This window comes from Hylaeus anthracinus, unplaced genomic scaffold (assembly GCF_026225885.1).
Source record: "Hylaeus anthracinus isolate JK02 unplaced genomic scaffold, UHH_iyHylAnth1.0_haploid 11989, whole genome shotgun sequence".
In the NCBI taxonomy this organism is placed as follows: Eukaryota; Metazoa; Arthropoda; class Insecta; order Hymenoptera; family Colletidae; genus Hylaeus; species Hylaeus anthracinus.
In genome coordinates, this window is record NW_026534337.1 from 14245037 (window position 1) to 14259758 (window position 14722).

At 44.0% G+C, this 14722-nt stretch overlaps 1 protein-coding gene across 4 annotated transcripts; it reads left to right on the forward strand.

Moving 5' to 3' along the window:
• The first annotated feature begins 247 nt into the window (after positions 1-247).
• On the forward strand, positions 248-14517 carry LOC128887828 (uncharacterized). Of its 4 annotated transcripts, XM_054144197.1 has the most exons (7): positions 248-2198; positions 2278-2403; positions 3336-3844; positions 9698-9900; positions 10014-10149; positions 12019-12155; positions 12722-14517. In XM_054144197.1, the coding sequence occupies exons 3-7, from the start codon at positions 3616-3618 to the stop codon at positions 13040-13042; spliced, it is 1026 nt and encodes a 341-aa protein (XP_054000172.1). In that variant the 5' UTR covers positions 248-2198; positions 2278-2403; positions 3336-3615; the 3' UTR covers positions 13043-14517. The 4 variants fall into 4 exon arrangements, with proteins under 4 accessions (XP_054000172.1, XP_054000175.1, XP_054000174.1 ...); XM_054144200.1 differs by having other exon boundaries at positions 248-2403; positions 10017-10149; XM_054144199.1 differs by lacking the exon at positions 2278-2403.
• Positions 14518-14722: the final 205 nt, after the last annotated feature.

Consider the following 14722-nt stretch of genomic DNA (forward strand, 5'->3'; position numbering starts at 1 on the left):
ATCTTCCCAACCCTGATTTAGAAGATGTATTAATTTTCATTTGATAGAGCACTCGTTCGCTTTGATACTTGGACGCGTTGTTTCTAACGCCTTGTATAAATATTTATAAAAAATTGGTATCGCGTGGACTATAATTAACTGTTTTCGAAGTTCTTATCCGTCGATGCGTACCAAACATTTCAGTATCGAAATTATTACAATCGTCGGACGACACGGCAAACGGATGCATCTTTCAAAGTAACGGCTTCTAGGAACAGATATCGTAATATGCAGAACGAAAAGCTGCATCGATTAATACATTAAAGAGTATATAGTACGATTAAAAAACTTGATCTTCGTATCTCCGCTACACCTGCGGCTGCAAAAACACTATTGACAACAGATTATCTTCCCCTCGAAGCCATTCATCTTTCGTTTCAAATATATTTCAATATTGATCGATCGATGGTATTCTTATTACGCAAACAAAGAAAGCGTACACGCGATACAGAGTGTTCCAAAAGTCTATCTATATGCGGCGATGTTTGTACAAAAGGGATGATATTTACTTTGTCCTTATTTGCTTCGAATTTTATGGTACGTCTTTGAATTTTCATTTTCATTTTCCGACTCCGCTGGCAGGAGTCGTGCGTTTTCCGACGAGGAGATCGGTAGATAATCGCACGAAAGTTGAGATTAAAACTGATCCCACGGGTATAATTGTTACATTATTCAAATATATAATGAAAAATGTAAAGTAGCGAGAAAAAAAAAACTGCCCAGACTGCAACGACGGAGCGTTTGAATACCTGCTGAAATAAAGTAATGCCCTGACATAAAATATGAAGTATCTCGTAAAGCAGTAGCGTACTCAGAGAAAGGAGGGAACGAACGTCGCCAAGCAACTGCGCCCTTCTGCCTCAGATATCCATTTTTTAACCATTGAACATTCCTTCTTTTTTATATGTAAGTGTAAAAGTTACCCGACGTCATCAGACGGGAAAGGTTTCAAGCTGCCAATCTTCGGGACCAGTCTTCAGGGGATTCGGTAACGATGAAAAATGTACCTAAAACGGAGCGTCGTCGTTTGTTTCGCCGGTAAAAAGCTCGAGAGCTAAGTTTCACATTTTCATCTCAAATCTGATTAGATTTTTCAGCAAAATCGTCGCCATGAATAACGACGTCTACCTTTTCGTAGACGCGCCTTTCTTTTCCTTCCAATTTAATTGGCACAAGCATCTCGTTTTCAGTTCCTTTGTATCATACCTTTGAATTAATTATATTCCATTTGGTTATATTTTATTCCGCCTACTCCCAATCGCCTCTGTTTATGTTTCGATAACAGTCAAAACGCGTAATGTGTTCCGGTAACGCGATCTCATTAATCTCGCTTATCGTCCCACCTTGCCCGATAGAATCATCCCCTAAAATGTTTGCCACGCGTAGGTAAACAACCCGTGTAAAAATAAATATTGATTTTAAACAACGCTAGTCGTTTCGAAGATATCCCCGTGGATTTAACCGGGACACCCCGTATACATAGTTCTCCCGCTTCGCTCGTATTCGACGGACCACCCAACGAAGGGGTCGCCGTCGGTGCTCTTCTTCCTCTCGTTCGCCAGTACCGCCGGGCGTTTCGACGCGGTAACACGTTGCCGTCCAGGTCGTGGGAAAACGGTCGACGCACGCAGTTCCGCCTATATTTCACGCTGTTCCCTCCAACGCCACTTATCACGAAATCTCTCCCTCGATCTCTCCGCTTCCAAACCTTTCGATCTCTCCCGTTCCATCGTCCACTTCCGACTTTTCTGTCATACTTTGCGTCGAAACTTCTCCGCCGTCACCCTACGCGCCAGTCCTTCCGCCTTTTCTAACGCGTCGCTCCTTCCCAAAAATAGGGGAGACCCGCCCACGCGCGGAACCGCGAAACTGATCATCGGTTCTCGTTACCATCCGTCGACCCTTCCGGTTCCGTTGTCCGTTCTCCATTACAGCCGACCGTACGCGTCGAATGGCCGAGGATACCATCGTGTCCAGGTGATGAGGTGCCGTGTCGCGTGTCGTGTCGTTTCGTGCGCTATATACACGATCTCGTTCCGTCCTGTTTCGCGTACACTGCGTCCTATTCCGTCCTACCGCGCCCTAACCCGTTCGACAAAGGCGCGGCGCTGCACAGGACCACGCGACGCGTTACCACGAACCCGCCTAATACATTCTAGGTCAGTCGCTCTATGTTCAAACACGCCGATACGTTATTCAAATGCTCCGGCAGACCTGACTTTTTTCCTGCGCTTTCAGCGAGCCTTCGGGGAATAGTTCTCAAAGTATTTTTAAAGTAACCGCTAGGGTGGCTCTACCTCTATCGCACCCTCCGACCGACGTAAGAAGTCAATCTTGTAAAAGTAGTTATTACCGAAAGTTAAGGTAAGACGATTTTCTATAAAAATGGCCCGCTTTATTTTTTTTCGTATAGGTTCTCTCGCTCGCTGAAAATTCATTTCGTTTCGTTTCCTCCTTTTACGCGTACGATTCCATTTAATTAATTGTTGTCGAAAGGGCTCAAGCGTTAATGGTAATAAATATGTAATTAAAAGCGAATAAACGGTGTATCTAGAGCACTCATGAATATTGAAATTTCTGGTTTGGAATATGAATTTCAGGAAAGAAGATTAAAGTTTGAAGTTGAAAGTTGCGTTCAAAGTTTTCACTCCATGCTACGAAGCGAACTATTAATCGCGTAAGACGAGTCTATTATGCTTCGTTCTGTAATCACTTTTAAACAGTTTCGACCATTAATTATAACTATTTTTGCGGTAAGCGCGAAAGTTTCTTTTTTTTTTTTTGTTTGTTTAGATAATCAGAAAAAATTGATTTCTTTCATCCGTTTCGAGGGTGCGAACAAGTGTTGTTAAAGCGATAATTGTCGAGTCATTTATCCATTATTTGTAAAGTGAATGAAAGTCGGTGCGAAAAGCGAGGTTCACAAAAAGATTTTCACAATTAAATCCGAAGCGACTGAACCACTGTTCTGCGGCTGACAAGTTGAACTATGAAGGGGATTGTGGACGGTACTGGGTCAGACACTTTATTCAGCCTTTGAAGGCTCGCGATTAACGAGGGATCATCGCGAACCACCAGATTTTAATGAAATTCTGCGCAAATTTTCATTGCTCCAATCCAGGAACGCTACTCACTGATCTTTGAGGGAAAACCCACCACCCTGCATAAATCCACCATTTTAATTATTCTAAATAATAATCTTACGAGAGATATCGAAACAAATCTTCAATTTAAATCTCGAGTTGAATATAAATAGATCGCGTAAAAGAAAAAGCTCGTTTCACTCTTTCGTACAGAATTTAGGAGACAGCTGCGCTCCTCCCCCACACCTTCGCCACGTTTCATTGAAATCGGTGGTAACAAAGTAAGCGGAAAGAATTCATCGCTAAGACTCTTCCGGAAGGCAAATCGTTGATAGATGCTTGTGCCAACTCGATCGCAAAATATTGAAACAAACGTTCGCTTTCGGATTGATCTAAGAACGTAAAGAGAAATGCGGCGGAAGCAGAGGCTGGAGGATAGATAGATAGCGAGACAGAATTGACGGAAGGGAAGTTTAACGCGCGGTATTGTGCGATGGGTGTGCCGCGTGTAGAAACGCGGAGGATGATTTCGCGAGGGGTCGGCGATCGAACCGTCCCGCCTCGATCTTCGAATCGATCTCCTCAGGGATCAGCTACCGTTCCGTCGACGATCAGGCGATCGAGGACACCGAGTTCGACCCGCGCCTTCCTCCGAGGACGCTCGATGCTTTGGATTGTATTCGCGATTCAGCTGATCGGAGCACCGGCGAATTCTGACAAGAGTAAGTATTCCTTCGCATTTTCCATTCCCACGTTTACCTTTGCAGGTATTCCAAGCATCGTTGAAAGCCACTTCACGGCGAGATTCCTCGAATCAAAGATCAAGGAATACGCGAGCAATTTTCAGACTCGCGAAACATCGCTTTTCGAGTCCTCCTGCTTCTTGCCCTTCGTTCGAAAAAGAAGCAACCCCGTTCGTCCGCCACAACCCGCCCCTTTCTACTCTATTTATCTTAAAGAAGTCTGTTTCGATGGTGAATCATTTCCGCTTTTCGCCACGATCGATCGCGTCTTAGGCAGGGGCAGTATTAAAACAGTGAACGATATACGTTCTTCGTTAAAAGTTCTCGAAAATTGGGGTATTATTTGGTCAGGTCAATCTCGTAACACCTTACTGGCCAGTAACTATTGGACACGTGTGCCCATAATTATGAAAGTGGTCTAAGTTATATATTTCTTGGAAAAAAAGATTGAATTAATTTAGTTTGAAATTGGCTTAGACCACTTTCATAATTATGGGCTGATATAATTAAATTTTGTAATTCGTAACAAAGTATTGATTGGCATAGTAGAGAACCGATTAATTACCGATCAGTGAAGCTTTAACCGACAATGATTCATCTCGAGACGTCTACACCCTCAACAAAAGTTTTATCGAAGCTATTCTCAACTGCTATACACACCTATCTCGTGTGTCGACTACTAAAAAGGGTCGGTATTGCCAGGGCTGATCTCGAATTACTGTTTCATATTTGGTGAACCAACCCTCGTTGAAAATCGAGGAAAAGATGCCGGCGTTGATGAAACAGGAAGGCGAACGGTTCTCGAAGAATCGTTTTACAGTTTTCACGGCATCGGTTCTCCTCGATGCTTGTATCGCACGCGTGTCACGTAGCCGTCCGTGTCTGTTACCCTCGTCCTTAACTTTCCAAAAGCGATCCGCGATTCTGGAACAGTTCTTCGCCGTGTCGGCTGCAAATAGGTTTTCGTCGTTCGCGGGTGATCGTTCGGCCGCTTCAACGCTGCTCGACGCGGTCGGAATAAAAAAGAAAAAAAAAAAAAAAAAAAAAAGACACGGAAACGAGAAAAACTTGATTTGCCATCTCCCGGCCAGCTCGACGGGAGTTTCGAACTTGAAGGGAGCCGTCCTCCGCGTCGATGGCTGTATCCTCGAGAATGGAGACAACGAGCTTAAAGAAACTTTCGTACCGCGTACCTGAGCTCGCTGAACTCGCCGCGAGTAACGTTTCGGGCCGGGTTTTTTCCCCGCTAACGTAAGTAGTTTTTACTCGGGAAAGTTGTCGTCGGTAAACGACGTGGCGTCGTTTTCTGGTAACGAGGCAGAAAAGTTGTCGATCTGACCGAAAGGGTCACTCGACACCATAGCTCGGCTCGTAAAATATGAAGCTTTGCTGGGAAACCGGGATGAAACATTTTTTAATCGTCCCGTTCGATTAATTTCGCATTGTCGATGAAATCGTCGGCTCGATCGAACGCTGATAGAACAATGCGCGCGGGATTCAACTTTTGCCTGGGTCAATTTTCGTGTCATTGTTTAGGAGGGAACTAAAGAAGCTTAAACGAGGGGTTGTTCCAGTTACCGAAATCACCCGGTAGATTCGTTTTCCGCAGGACCGCAACAACCAACCGCGTTTCGGGTGGAACGAGATTGGGCTTAATGAAACGAGGGTGAGCAGGGGGCCGAATGTAGCGCGGACAAAAGGGAAATGCGAGGAAAGAATGGAAGAGACGAAAAAAAAAAAAACGAGAATTTTATACGCGGACAGTGCTCGGTGTGAGTCAAGTGACGAGAAGGAGAAACAAAGGGCGAGCGACGGGAACTAAAAGAAATGAGCGATTGCAATTCCGAAGGGTCGGAAGCCAGTCTTCCGAGCACAATTAACCTTCGCCACTTGCTCGCTAATGGTTTACAAACAAACGACGACGGCGACGACATCAACGAAACGACAGGCCAACGTTTTATCGTTTATTTGCAAACGGGATCGTTCCATCTCCCAGAGGCGGACTCGCGAGTCTTTTCTTTGGCGCGGGTAAAATGTACAAACTTTTGAAGTTATTTTACGTTCGGGCTTGCTCCGCATAGAATGTATTTTATTAGAAAGCCTTGGGCCTGCTGGGCAATCAACACTCTCCGTAAAAAAAACAAATTCTAAAATACAAAAAAAAGCTACACGACGCCGACGGTTTCCGTCTCTAATTTGCGCTCAAAGCATATCCAGCAAGTTTCTTTCTGCCAGTATATAAGCACCAACTGAGACATTTCTAATTAAAGCAAACTAAAATGCTATCCGAATTAAACAAAATTAATAAGAAAACGTCCAGGAAAATATCTTCGCTCGAATCATCTTGAGTGGCTATAATTGCTGAAAATAAATATACAAATTTTCTGCGAAGACGACGGAACTCGGTTTCGATCAAAGACAACGTTATTTAATTATTTTCTGTGATTCTAAGCGTAAAACGAAATTGTTCGAACCTTCTATTGCTGGTAGAAAATTCCCTGGAGAGGAAGTGCGACAATCGTAGCTCGTTCCAACGGAAAGAAACTTCAAACGCGAAAAATCGGGACTTTCCTCGCGTTCTTTGCCTTCCAAAACAATCGAGATTTCGACGCGTTCGATTTGCAATTCGGAGGACGCGAAAGTTTAAGCGGATCGAGGCGTGGGAAATTTTCCAACGAACTTCCGCTGTATCGCGCAGTTGGGATAAGGAAAATTGATGAATCGAATAGAAAAATCGCGAATAATACGGCGAGAAAAACCGATTTAGCGTCCCGATGGCTGCGCGATACGGCCTATGGAAACAAGGACGATCTCGATAGCTGTTGCAAATTTACATAACCCGACCCATACATTTGCTTATTTTGAGTTTTCGTACATTGGAGTTTTCGAGCCAGCGTGCGTCGCGCCCTTTATAAATGCCTATCATTCTTCTCGCTTTTCTTGTCCCGCGCCGTGACTGTGGTTTTCATTTCACGCGCATGGAAATCCGTTTTCCGTTATAGTGTTGCTTTTTTATTCTCCTATTTTGGACACCTGACGCGATAGAACCCTGAAACTTATATCGAAACGAGAAATATTGTATCGGATATTTTTCGATTTCATCTAGGTAGCTAACGGAAATAGGGATACAGATATTTGAGGTAAATATTTTTCTACGGGGCACTTGTTCCTTCGAGCTGTTGTTTGAGTTTCATTTCTCCTAAAATAAACTTCTTTCGATTGTTCCGAGGTTCGTCGTACACGTGTAGTAAGTTCGTCATTTATTTGGGTGGGAGCTGTGAGGTAATTACAGTTTAGACTGTGATATCTCGCGTGAATGATAAAACCGGAAAACGGAAAAGTTGAACTTTAAGAAATTGTCACAATATTAACTTTGACCTAATTTTTCGCTTCAAGTTGATGGAGTTATCGCCGGTTAAAAAGTGTAAAGTCGAAACACACAGAAGAAAAAAATTAAAAGTGAAAATCCTCTTGAAATAAGGGGTACTTAGAAAAAATGTCTAAGAAGAACTTTTCGTTGGAAATTAATTGTAGAATACGTCCAGTCTCATGGATCTACATTTCTACCATCAAAGAATACTTTTATTCCTTTCGTTATCTTACTATCGTGTAATATTCCTGTATCTATATCTACAAGGTTTCAAGGATCGAACATCCCTCAGTGGAAATGGGTTTTGAAGTGCGAAGCGGAGCGTAAGTGGAAACGGAGAAGGGTTCATCGACGTTCGACTGTTACTTAATTAGTCTCGGGTGTGACTGTCCGTGTCTGGACAGTAGGTCATTGATACGAGATCTGTCCGCTTCCGACTCGGAAGTTGGAAGGCGTTGAACAGGGTATGGTACACCGTTGGCACCGTCTCCCGTTATTAAGACGTAATAGCGTATACAACGACTCCTTTTTTGGCAATGAATCAAACTTGTGCCGCGCATTGCCGCAAGGGCCGATAACTCGCTTTTTCCGCCGTCCTTTTGTTCCCGATGCGAAACTCCCCGCGACTCTCATTTATCAGCGACCGCTATTGCAATCTACGTACTCTGCCAAATTAAGATTTTGCGGGTACCTGAGTTGCAGGCACCGCGGGGAACGACATCTCCAGAAGCGTTAAATTGGATGCACTGATAATTATCGCGAGTTTTTCTTGTGTAATCTAATGACTATCGATGCGACGGGTTTCTATAACGATTTCTACCTTCGTCAAAATTAAATTTCCTTTCATCTATTCGTTAAGAGCGAGAAGGCATGTCTCCAAACATTCAAAATTAATCTCTGGAGGCCCTCCAGCTGCCCAAAGCCTCCCGTCCGTGATCTATAAACCCTTAATGCCCCCGTATCGCAAACGTTTCGCAGTATTTTGCGCCACTTGTCGTTGCTTTCGCGCGCGTCACGGTATTTTGTGTCATTCCGCGGCGTTTTGGGACACCCGAAGCGGCAATTAGCCGCCAATTCGAAAATCGAATTGCATCTGTACCGCGCCGTTCAATCAGCCGGCCTATAATTGAAGGTCTACCACGGATAACGTTTAATTGGAGACTGCCAGCTATTTCCACGCTTTGTCGTGTTCCACCGCAACCCTCTATAAGTACCTCGTGTTCCTCGTGCATTCCTCCAAGCCGTTCCTCGTGTTTGTCGTTCGGACGTCTAACCGGGAACGCTGGTTGCGTTTCTATGCCCGGATAAAATCGAGTCAGGTTGGGTTCGGATCGTTTCGAGTAATCCCAAACGACACAGCCTCCCCTTTAGGACGGCGGGCGTCTATGCATCCACCGTGTAATTTAGGGCAGATTTGCCTAATGGGTAGCAGTCGGCTAAATTGAATCTCCTTTGTTTCTATATTAATAACGATTACATCCACGAATACGTTAAATAATATAATGACAAGAACGGCTAATTGCGTGTCATTTCTTTAAATATCACGCTTCCGATGATACGTTCCTATTTAAAAACGTGTAACAATGCTTCAAAGTTCCAGCTACGATACTCGATATTCGCAAATTAGGACTAAACAGTGAATACAGGCTAGAATATCGCGAGCAATTTTCGCGGCTCATTGCTAATTACGCGCGTACACATGGTAACGATCGACAAGATAGCGCGGAATAGCAAGTTTCCGTGAACGGATCGGCGAACAGACGTATGCAAATGGGGACCGTTTGTTGAATCGCGGATGTTCGTCCGGGGTTGTTGGATGACTGGATGGTTGAATGGCTGCTTTGCCGAACGGTTGAATTCCATGGCCGAGCAAGCGGACCATCGATTTCGGAAGACACCGTTAACAAGGCGCCTTTACCCAAGGTTCGAACCGTCGGAGACCGTTGGTAAACTGGCCAACGATTTCGGTGGTTTCGGTAAGCGTGACTGCTCCAACTTTGCTCCATTTCTGTTTCTCTAAATTAACGTCACGGTAACTTTAATCGTTGCCAAACCGATTGACCGTTACGCCGGTGTTTCCCTGGTTTCTATTCTCTTCTCTTCTATTCTCTTCCTTCCAAGCGTGTCTTGCACCACTGCTTTCCTCTTGCGAAAACGTTATCGAATTCAGAGATTGGTCAACGGTCTCTTCTAAACGCAAATTTCGACTGGACGAGATCTGTAAAAAAAAATAAAATAAATATTAATCGTAGAATTTAGTGTCTTACGCTAGACAACTGAACTCGTACGCGTTGACTTGGTCTAAAATTTAGCTGATCCTCGAGTTCTGGTCGCCGGAGTTGTGGGAAGATAAACAGTGGCGGGATCATTCCTGGTCTCGAATCCCTAACACAAATTCCAAGTGGAGGTAAGGAGTTACTGTAAGTCGATACGCAGGCCGAAACATCCGTAATCTGTTTCAGCCGGGGACATCGAGGTGGAAATCAAAGTGCCAAGCGAGGCCAAAGTGGGATCCTCGGTGGAGCTGGGATGCGAATGGCGACTGTTCGGCCGGAGCGGGCTTTACTCGGTGAAATGGTACAAGGACGATCACGAGTTCTTTCGATACGTGCCGGAGTATAATCCCAGGATACAAACGTTTCCGCAGCCAGGCGTAAACATCGACGTAAGCATTTTCCCGTTCCTTTTGTCTCTTTCGTGCCTGGGACGGATCCGCCTCATGGTTCGCGACGCGCTGAGAGAAAAAGAACGCTTCACGTCTTTGTACAATGTTCGCAGAAGAAGTGGAAAAACGAAAAATCAATCAGGCTGAGGGACCTAGGCGTGACGAGCTCGGGACAGTACAAGTGCGAAGTCTCCACTGAAGCACCGTCGTTCGCCACTACCTACCGGACGGCCAACCTGACTGTGATCGGTAAGTGTACGCTTTGCGAGCCACCATTTCGTTCCCGTTTGCTTCCCAATGTCGTTCTGAGTTAGAATTTATGGTTAAGGTTGCGGTAGATAACCGTGATAATTGTATGCATCCAAGAAATTATCGTAAGCCGTTGATGGCTCTAATCTCTGCTATACGGGCCACGGGCTTAACGACTTATCGCACGATAAGTTATACAATTATGGTTGCCACGGTTGACAATTGTAAAACGTTTAGGTTTCTTGTGTAATACTTCGTCACGGCGTTACCATAAACAGTCACTGGCGATAGGTTCTGGGTTCTGGGTAATTTTCTTTGGATAACGAAACGATCGGACTTTCATTTGGATAAGTGAATTACGACTTGAACGTGTCATTTTTATTGATCAAGTTACCGATTGAATGATGTTTGACTTTTATTCGCTCTAGACGCTTTTTATGTAAATAAGAATTCCGTCATTTTTTAGTTATACAATACATGTGACATGAACATAGAGATATTATAGATTCATTCTTATGTTAACGATAGTTGGTCATCTTTTATATTGGGTTGGAAATTCGTGCCAATTTTTAAGAAAAATTCAAAGACACATTCGAAATTTTTACATACATTTATTGAAGTAGAAATCTAGAATAGATATAGTCCAAACAACAATTACTTGTTTCTATACTTCTTATTAATTTCACACTTTAGACGAATAACTAATTTTCTTTTCTACTGTATCTACTCTAGAGGTTTCCAAGAATAGAATATCATTGTTTATAAAAAAGAAGTTTCTACACCCACCGTATATATCTTACATCCACATTAGTATAAAAACATTGATAGATAGGGTATCACTGTTTTTCTCTTTCTTTCCAAAAGGGTATGTCCGAATGAACGACGATGTCTCGCTTTACCCGAATATTCCACTTACAGCCCGGTCTATCTTTCCCCGGCTCCGTCCACGATATCTCTATGGTGACGTTGCAACTATCGTTGCAACTATCGTTGCATTTTCGTTGCGTCGAGTCATCGTTACGCCTATGGTTCGTGTTGTGCGTGAAATCAAACAAAGACCCGCGCAAACATAGTGAGCTTTATCCGTGAACCGACGAGACGATTATTATCTCGTTGATATAAATGAAAGGCGCCGATTTACGAAGTGATTGCGATACGAAATTACGACAACGGGGATTTCAATTATCGCGTGACAAATATTTCCAAGTTTTTTCGGGGCACGTGGATTAGTTCACGGGGAACACGAGACCTTGTCGTACCATTTCATCGATCGTATGCTCTTCATCGTTCGCGTCTCGTTGACGTAGAAAAATATTATATTCGGCAAAAGTACACGAATATCAGAATTTTTCATGAGTTTATTGAAACGAATAAAAATTAAACGATCAATAAATTAATGTAGTTAATAATTAAATATGAAAGAGCTTTTCAAAAGCCACGAAATGATACGTAACACTTGCATATAAAGCAATTTTAATGAATTCCAAAAATGGCACAAACTGAAGCAACGTAAAAAACGCACGAATTTTTGGTTAACTCTAATAAATATTAAACCTGCTGACATCTATTATAATTGTTTCACTGCTTGTTTCATCATTCAACACGTGATGCTGAATTCAATGATATATGAAAGAATTGTATATAATTTATATATTGTATATGAGAACTATACGCAAAAGAGACGGTCATTTGACCCGTAGTGGTAGGTTTAGTGTTAAGATAACCTGTGTAAGATTTGAGAAGAAGTCTTACATTTTTATTTGCTTTTCGTGTATCTTGCTCTGTGTATCCTGCTCTTCTGAGCGATCCTGCTCTCCTCCTCTTCTTTTCTTTCTTTTGCGTAACTCAGCTTGAAACTATCATTTTCAGCACTCCCCGAGCGAGGTCCAGAGATCACTGGCCTATCATCCTCGCATTATGCCGTCGGGGAAGACGTGACGGCGAACTGTACCGTATGGCCGTCCGTGCCTAAGGCTGCTCTTCGTTGGGTCATCAACGGTAAACCGGTAAAATCGCGGGACAACCCCTTTCCGGTTTCGTCGCCTCGCCGCATCGACTCCCATTCTCTATACCTCCGTTCCCGTTTCCCTTTTCATTTCGTTCTTTCCTCCAAATTTAGCTCGACAACTCGCTGACCTCATGGGAGTCACCTGGACGTAACAGTACGCGCACTGGCGATATATTTCGTGAAATTCCTACTCGTTATATTCCGGATGAAATCCCACGATCCCATACACTTTCGCGTAAATAAACCGTGGACAGGGCTGTGTACGTCGAGACACGAAAGATATATATTTTATTCTCCAGATCTTTCATTATTTATTTCGTATAAATCAAAGTCGCACGCCCTCTGCATATTTCACCAATTAAACAACGAGAAAGTCGATATTCGAGCGAACGCCGTCCCTTCGTACCGGTCCAGAAAGTAGAAACGCGAATTTGCGGGATTCCAATCACCGGGACCCTGCGCTGGTTGTCTTCGCGAAGTTGTCGAGCCACGCATACATCCCCTAGTTGCACGCAGTTCCGTCACACATGAACGATCGTATTAACGTGCTCGTTTCCGTCCCAGATTGCGAGCGAGAAGACGATCCAATACCCGGAACGTGGAAACTCAAGCCTCGCGGCAACACCCACCAGCCTCGGGCTACGCGTGGAACTCGAACCGGGGTACTTGGGGGACGTCAACGGGGCTACGACGGTCCTCGTCAAATGCATAGCACAGATCGGCTCGAACGCCCTCGAAACCGAGAAATCTGTACCGATAGCGCGCGTTAACAACCAACGATTGAGCGCTGGGGACACACGCAGCAGAGGACACGGGACGCATCGGCCATCCACCGATCGTTTCTGGCTTCTTTCGCTTCTGATCCTGACGATACTCGCGACGTGACACGCACACGAGCACGAGCATGTGTTGCGGAACGTTTCCCTCCGAGGAACTTTCTCGTAACCAGCGACGGGTGTTCAAGACTGAATTTTCGATTCCCTTTGAATGTCATCCGACGCCAGAAGGGACTATCGAAGAGCTCGATGGGTCTTGAAACTCTCGACGAGCATTCTCGTTGAATTCACTGATTCGTGCAGCTGCGAATTATTTATCGATCCTTAGAAGATCGACGAAGAGATTCGATAGGTGTTTAAATTAATTCTGTGCCTCTATATTAGGACTTAGGTTACGTTACGTATAGATTCGTTACGATAGAGACCAGATCGAGAAAGTTGGTACATACAAACACAGCGACGATTAAATATTTCTACTTAAACTAAAGTTATAAATTATTGAACGTGAAAGCACGGAATACATTTCCACGCCTAATACGTTCAAGATTTAACGACTCAAGAAGATTTAAATAGGGACGCGTTGAACGCATTACGAAGATCGGGGACTTAGCGTTCACGAATCCGTGAATTTATGTATTTATACAGAATGTTTGAACTTCGTTAGTAGTTTTAAGACCCGACGGGGCTTCGCGACCGATTAAAAGTTTCAGGATCGATTAAAAGTTTCAAGACCGACCGAGACTCTTTAGTTATTCTGGTATCGAATAACATCGGAGGCGAATCGAGTTTGTCGTCGGATTCGTAGCGATTCCGATCGATTCGAACCGATCTTGAACCGATCTTGAACCGATCTTGAACCCTCCACCACTCGGAGCGGAGTTAGGCGTTACACGCGGTAATCGCGTTCCGATATCCGTCTGATTACCAGTCCGTAAGAGTCCACCAACTTCACGTGCACACGTGACGTTCCGAACGTGCACATCTCAACAACTAGAATTTACTCACGGCGAAAGGAAAAATTATGCACGATTCGAGCACGATGTTTTCATATGGTGACTCGCGATAGCTTCGGAGATTCAAGGAAGATTATTTCATAAATACTATACACGACTAAACAAACAACGATTTCTTTTTTCAGAGATAATGTGAAATTCATGCAGTCGCGAACGAGCAACGCGCGTATTTAATATCGAAGCGTGATTCGATGCTTCCGCGCTGTTCTCCGCGATGATTTTCACGCCTGCACACGACACGTGTGCACGTGGTTTTCGGCACGAGTAGAGAATCGTAGGCTCTAGTCCATAAGTATGCGATTTCGAATAGTTTATCGAGTTTACCGAGCAAACGGGCAAACGGAAAAGCTCCCAGCCGAGCGAACACGCTTTTCCACGGAACGGGAAGATAATGGCGTTTTTTCGATTCCTAATCGTCACTCGTAGGATCACTCGTCTCGATGCTGACTCGTTTGACCGTGCACGCTGTGATATTAATGATAAGACGTGTGGAGGTATAGTAGTCGTGTGTGTCAACGTCCTCATTCGATAAGACGTGTCTTAAGTTTCTCCTAGATACTCTAACGACGATATATAACTTGGAAAGTCGACGTACTCGTCCGAATTGCAACTTTGTGGAGATCGAAAGTCGTTAGACAAAGTTCCCAAGGCTTTCCAAGCTCTGACTTATTCCCAGTGACTACGATCATTGCCATAGTCTTCTTAGTTTGAGTATACGTAACGGAGGTTCCGTCGAGAAACAATTCAAGGGGTTATATACGGGTAGATTTTTGGAA

Excerpts from the sequence above, each read along its gene's own strand:
- LOC128887828 (XM_054144197.1), top strand. The coding sequence starts at position 3,616 with ATGGGTGTGCCGCGTGTAGAAACGCGGAGGATGATTTCGCGAGGGGTC. Across the intron at positions 3,845-9,697 it reads ACCGGCGAATTCTGACAAGA|CCGGGGACATCGAGGTGGAA; the intron begins GTAAGTATTCCT and ends AATCTGTTTCAG. Across the intron at positions 9,901-10,013 it reads AGCCAGGCGTAAACATCGAC|AAGAAGTGGAAAAACGAAAA; the intron begins GTAAGCATTTTC and ends CAATGTTCGCAG.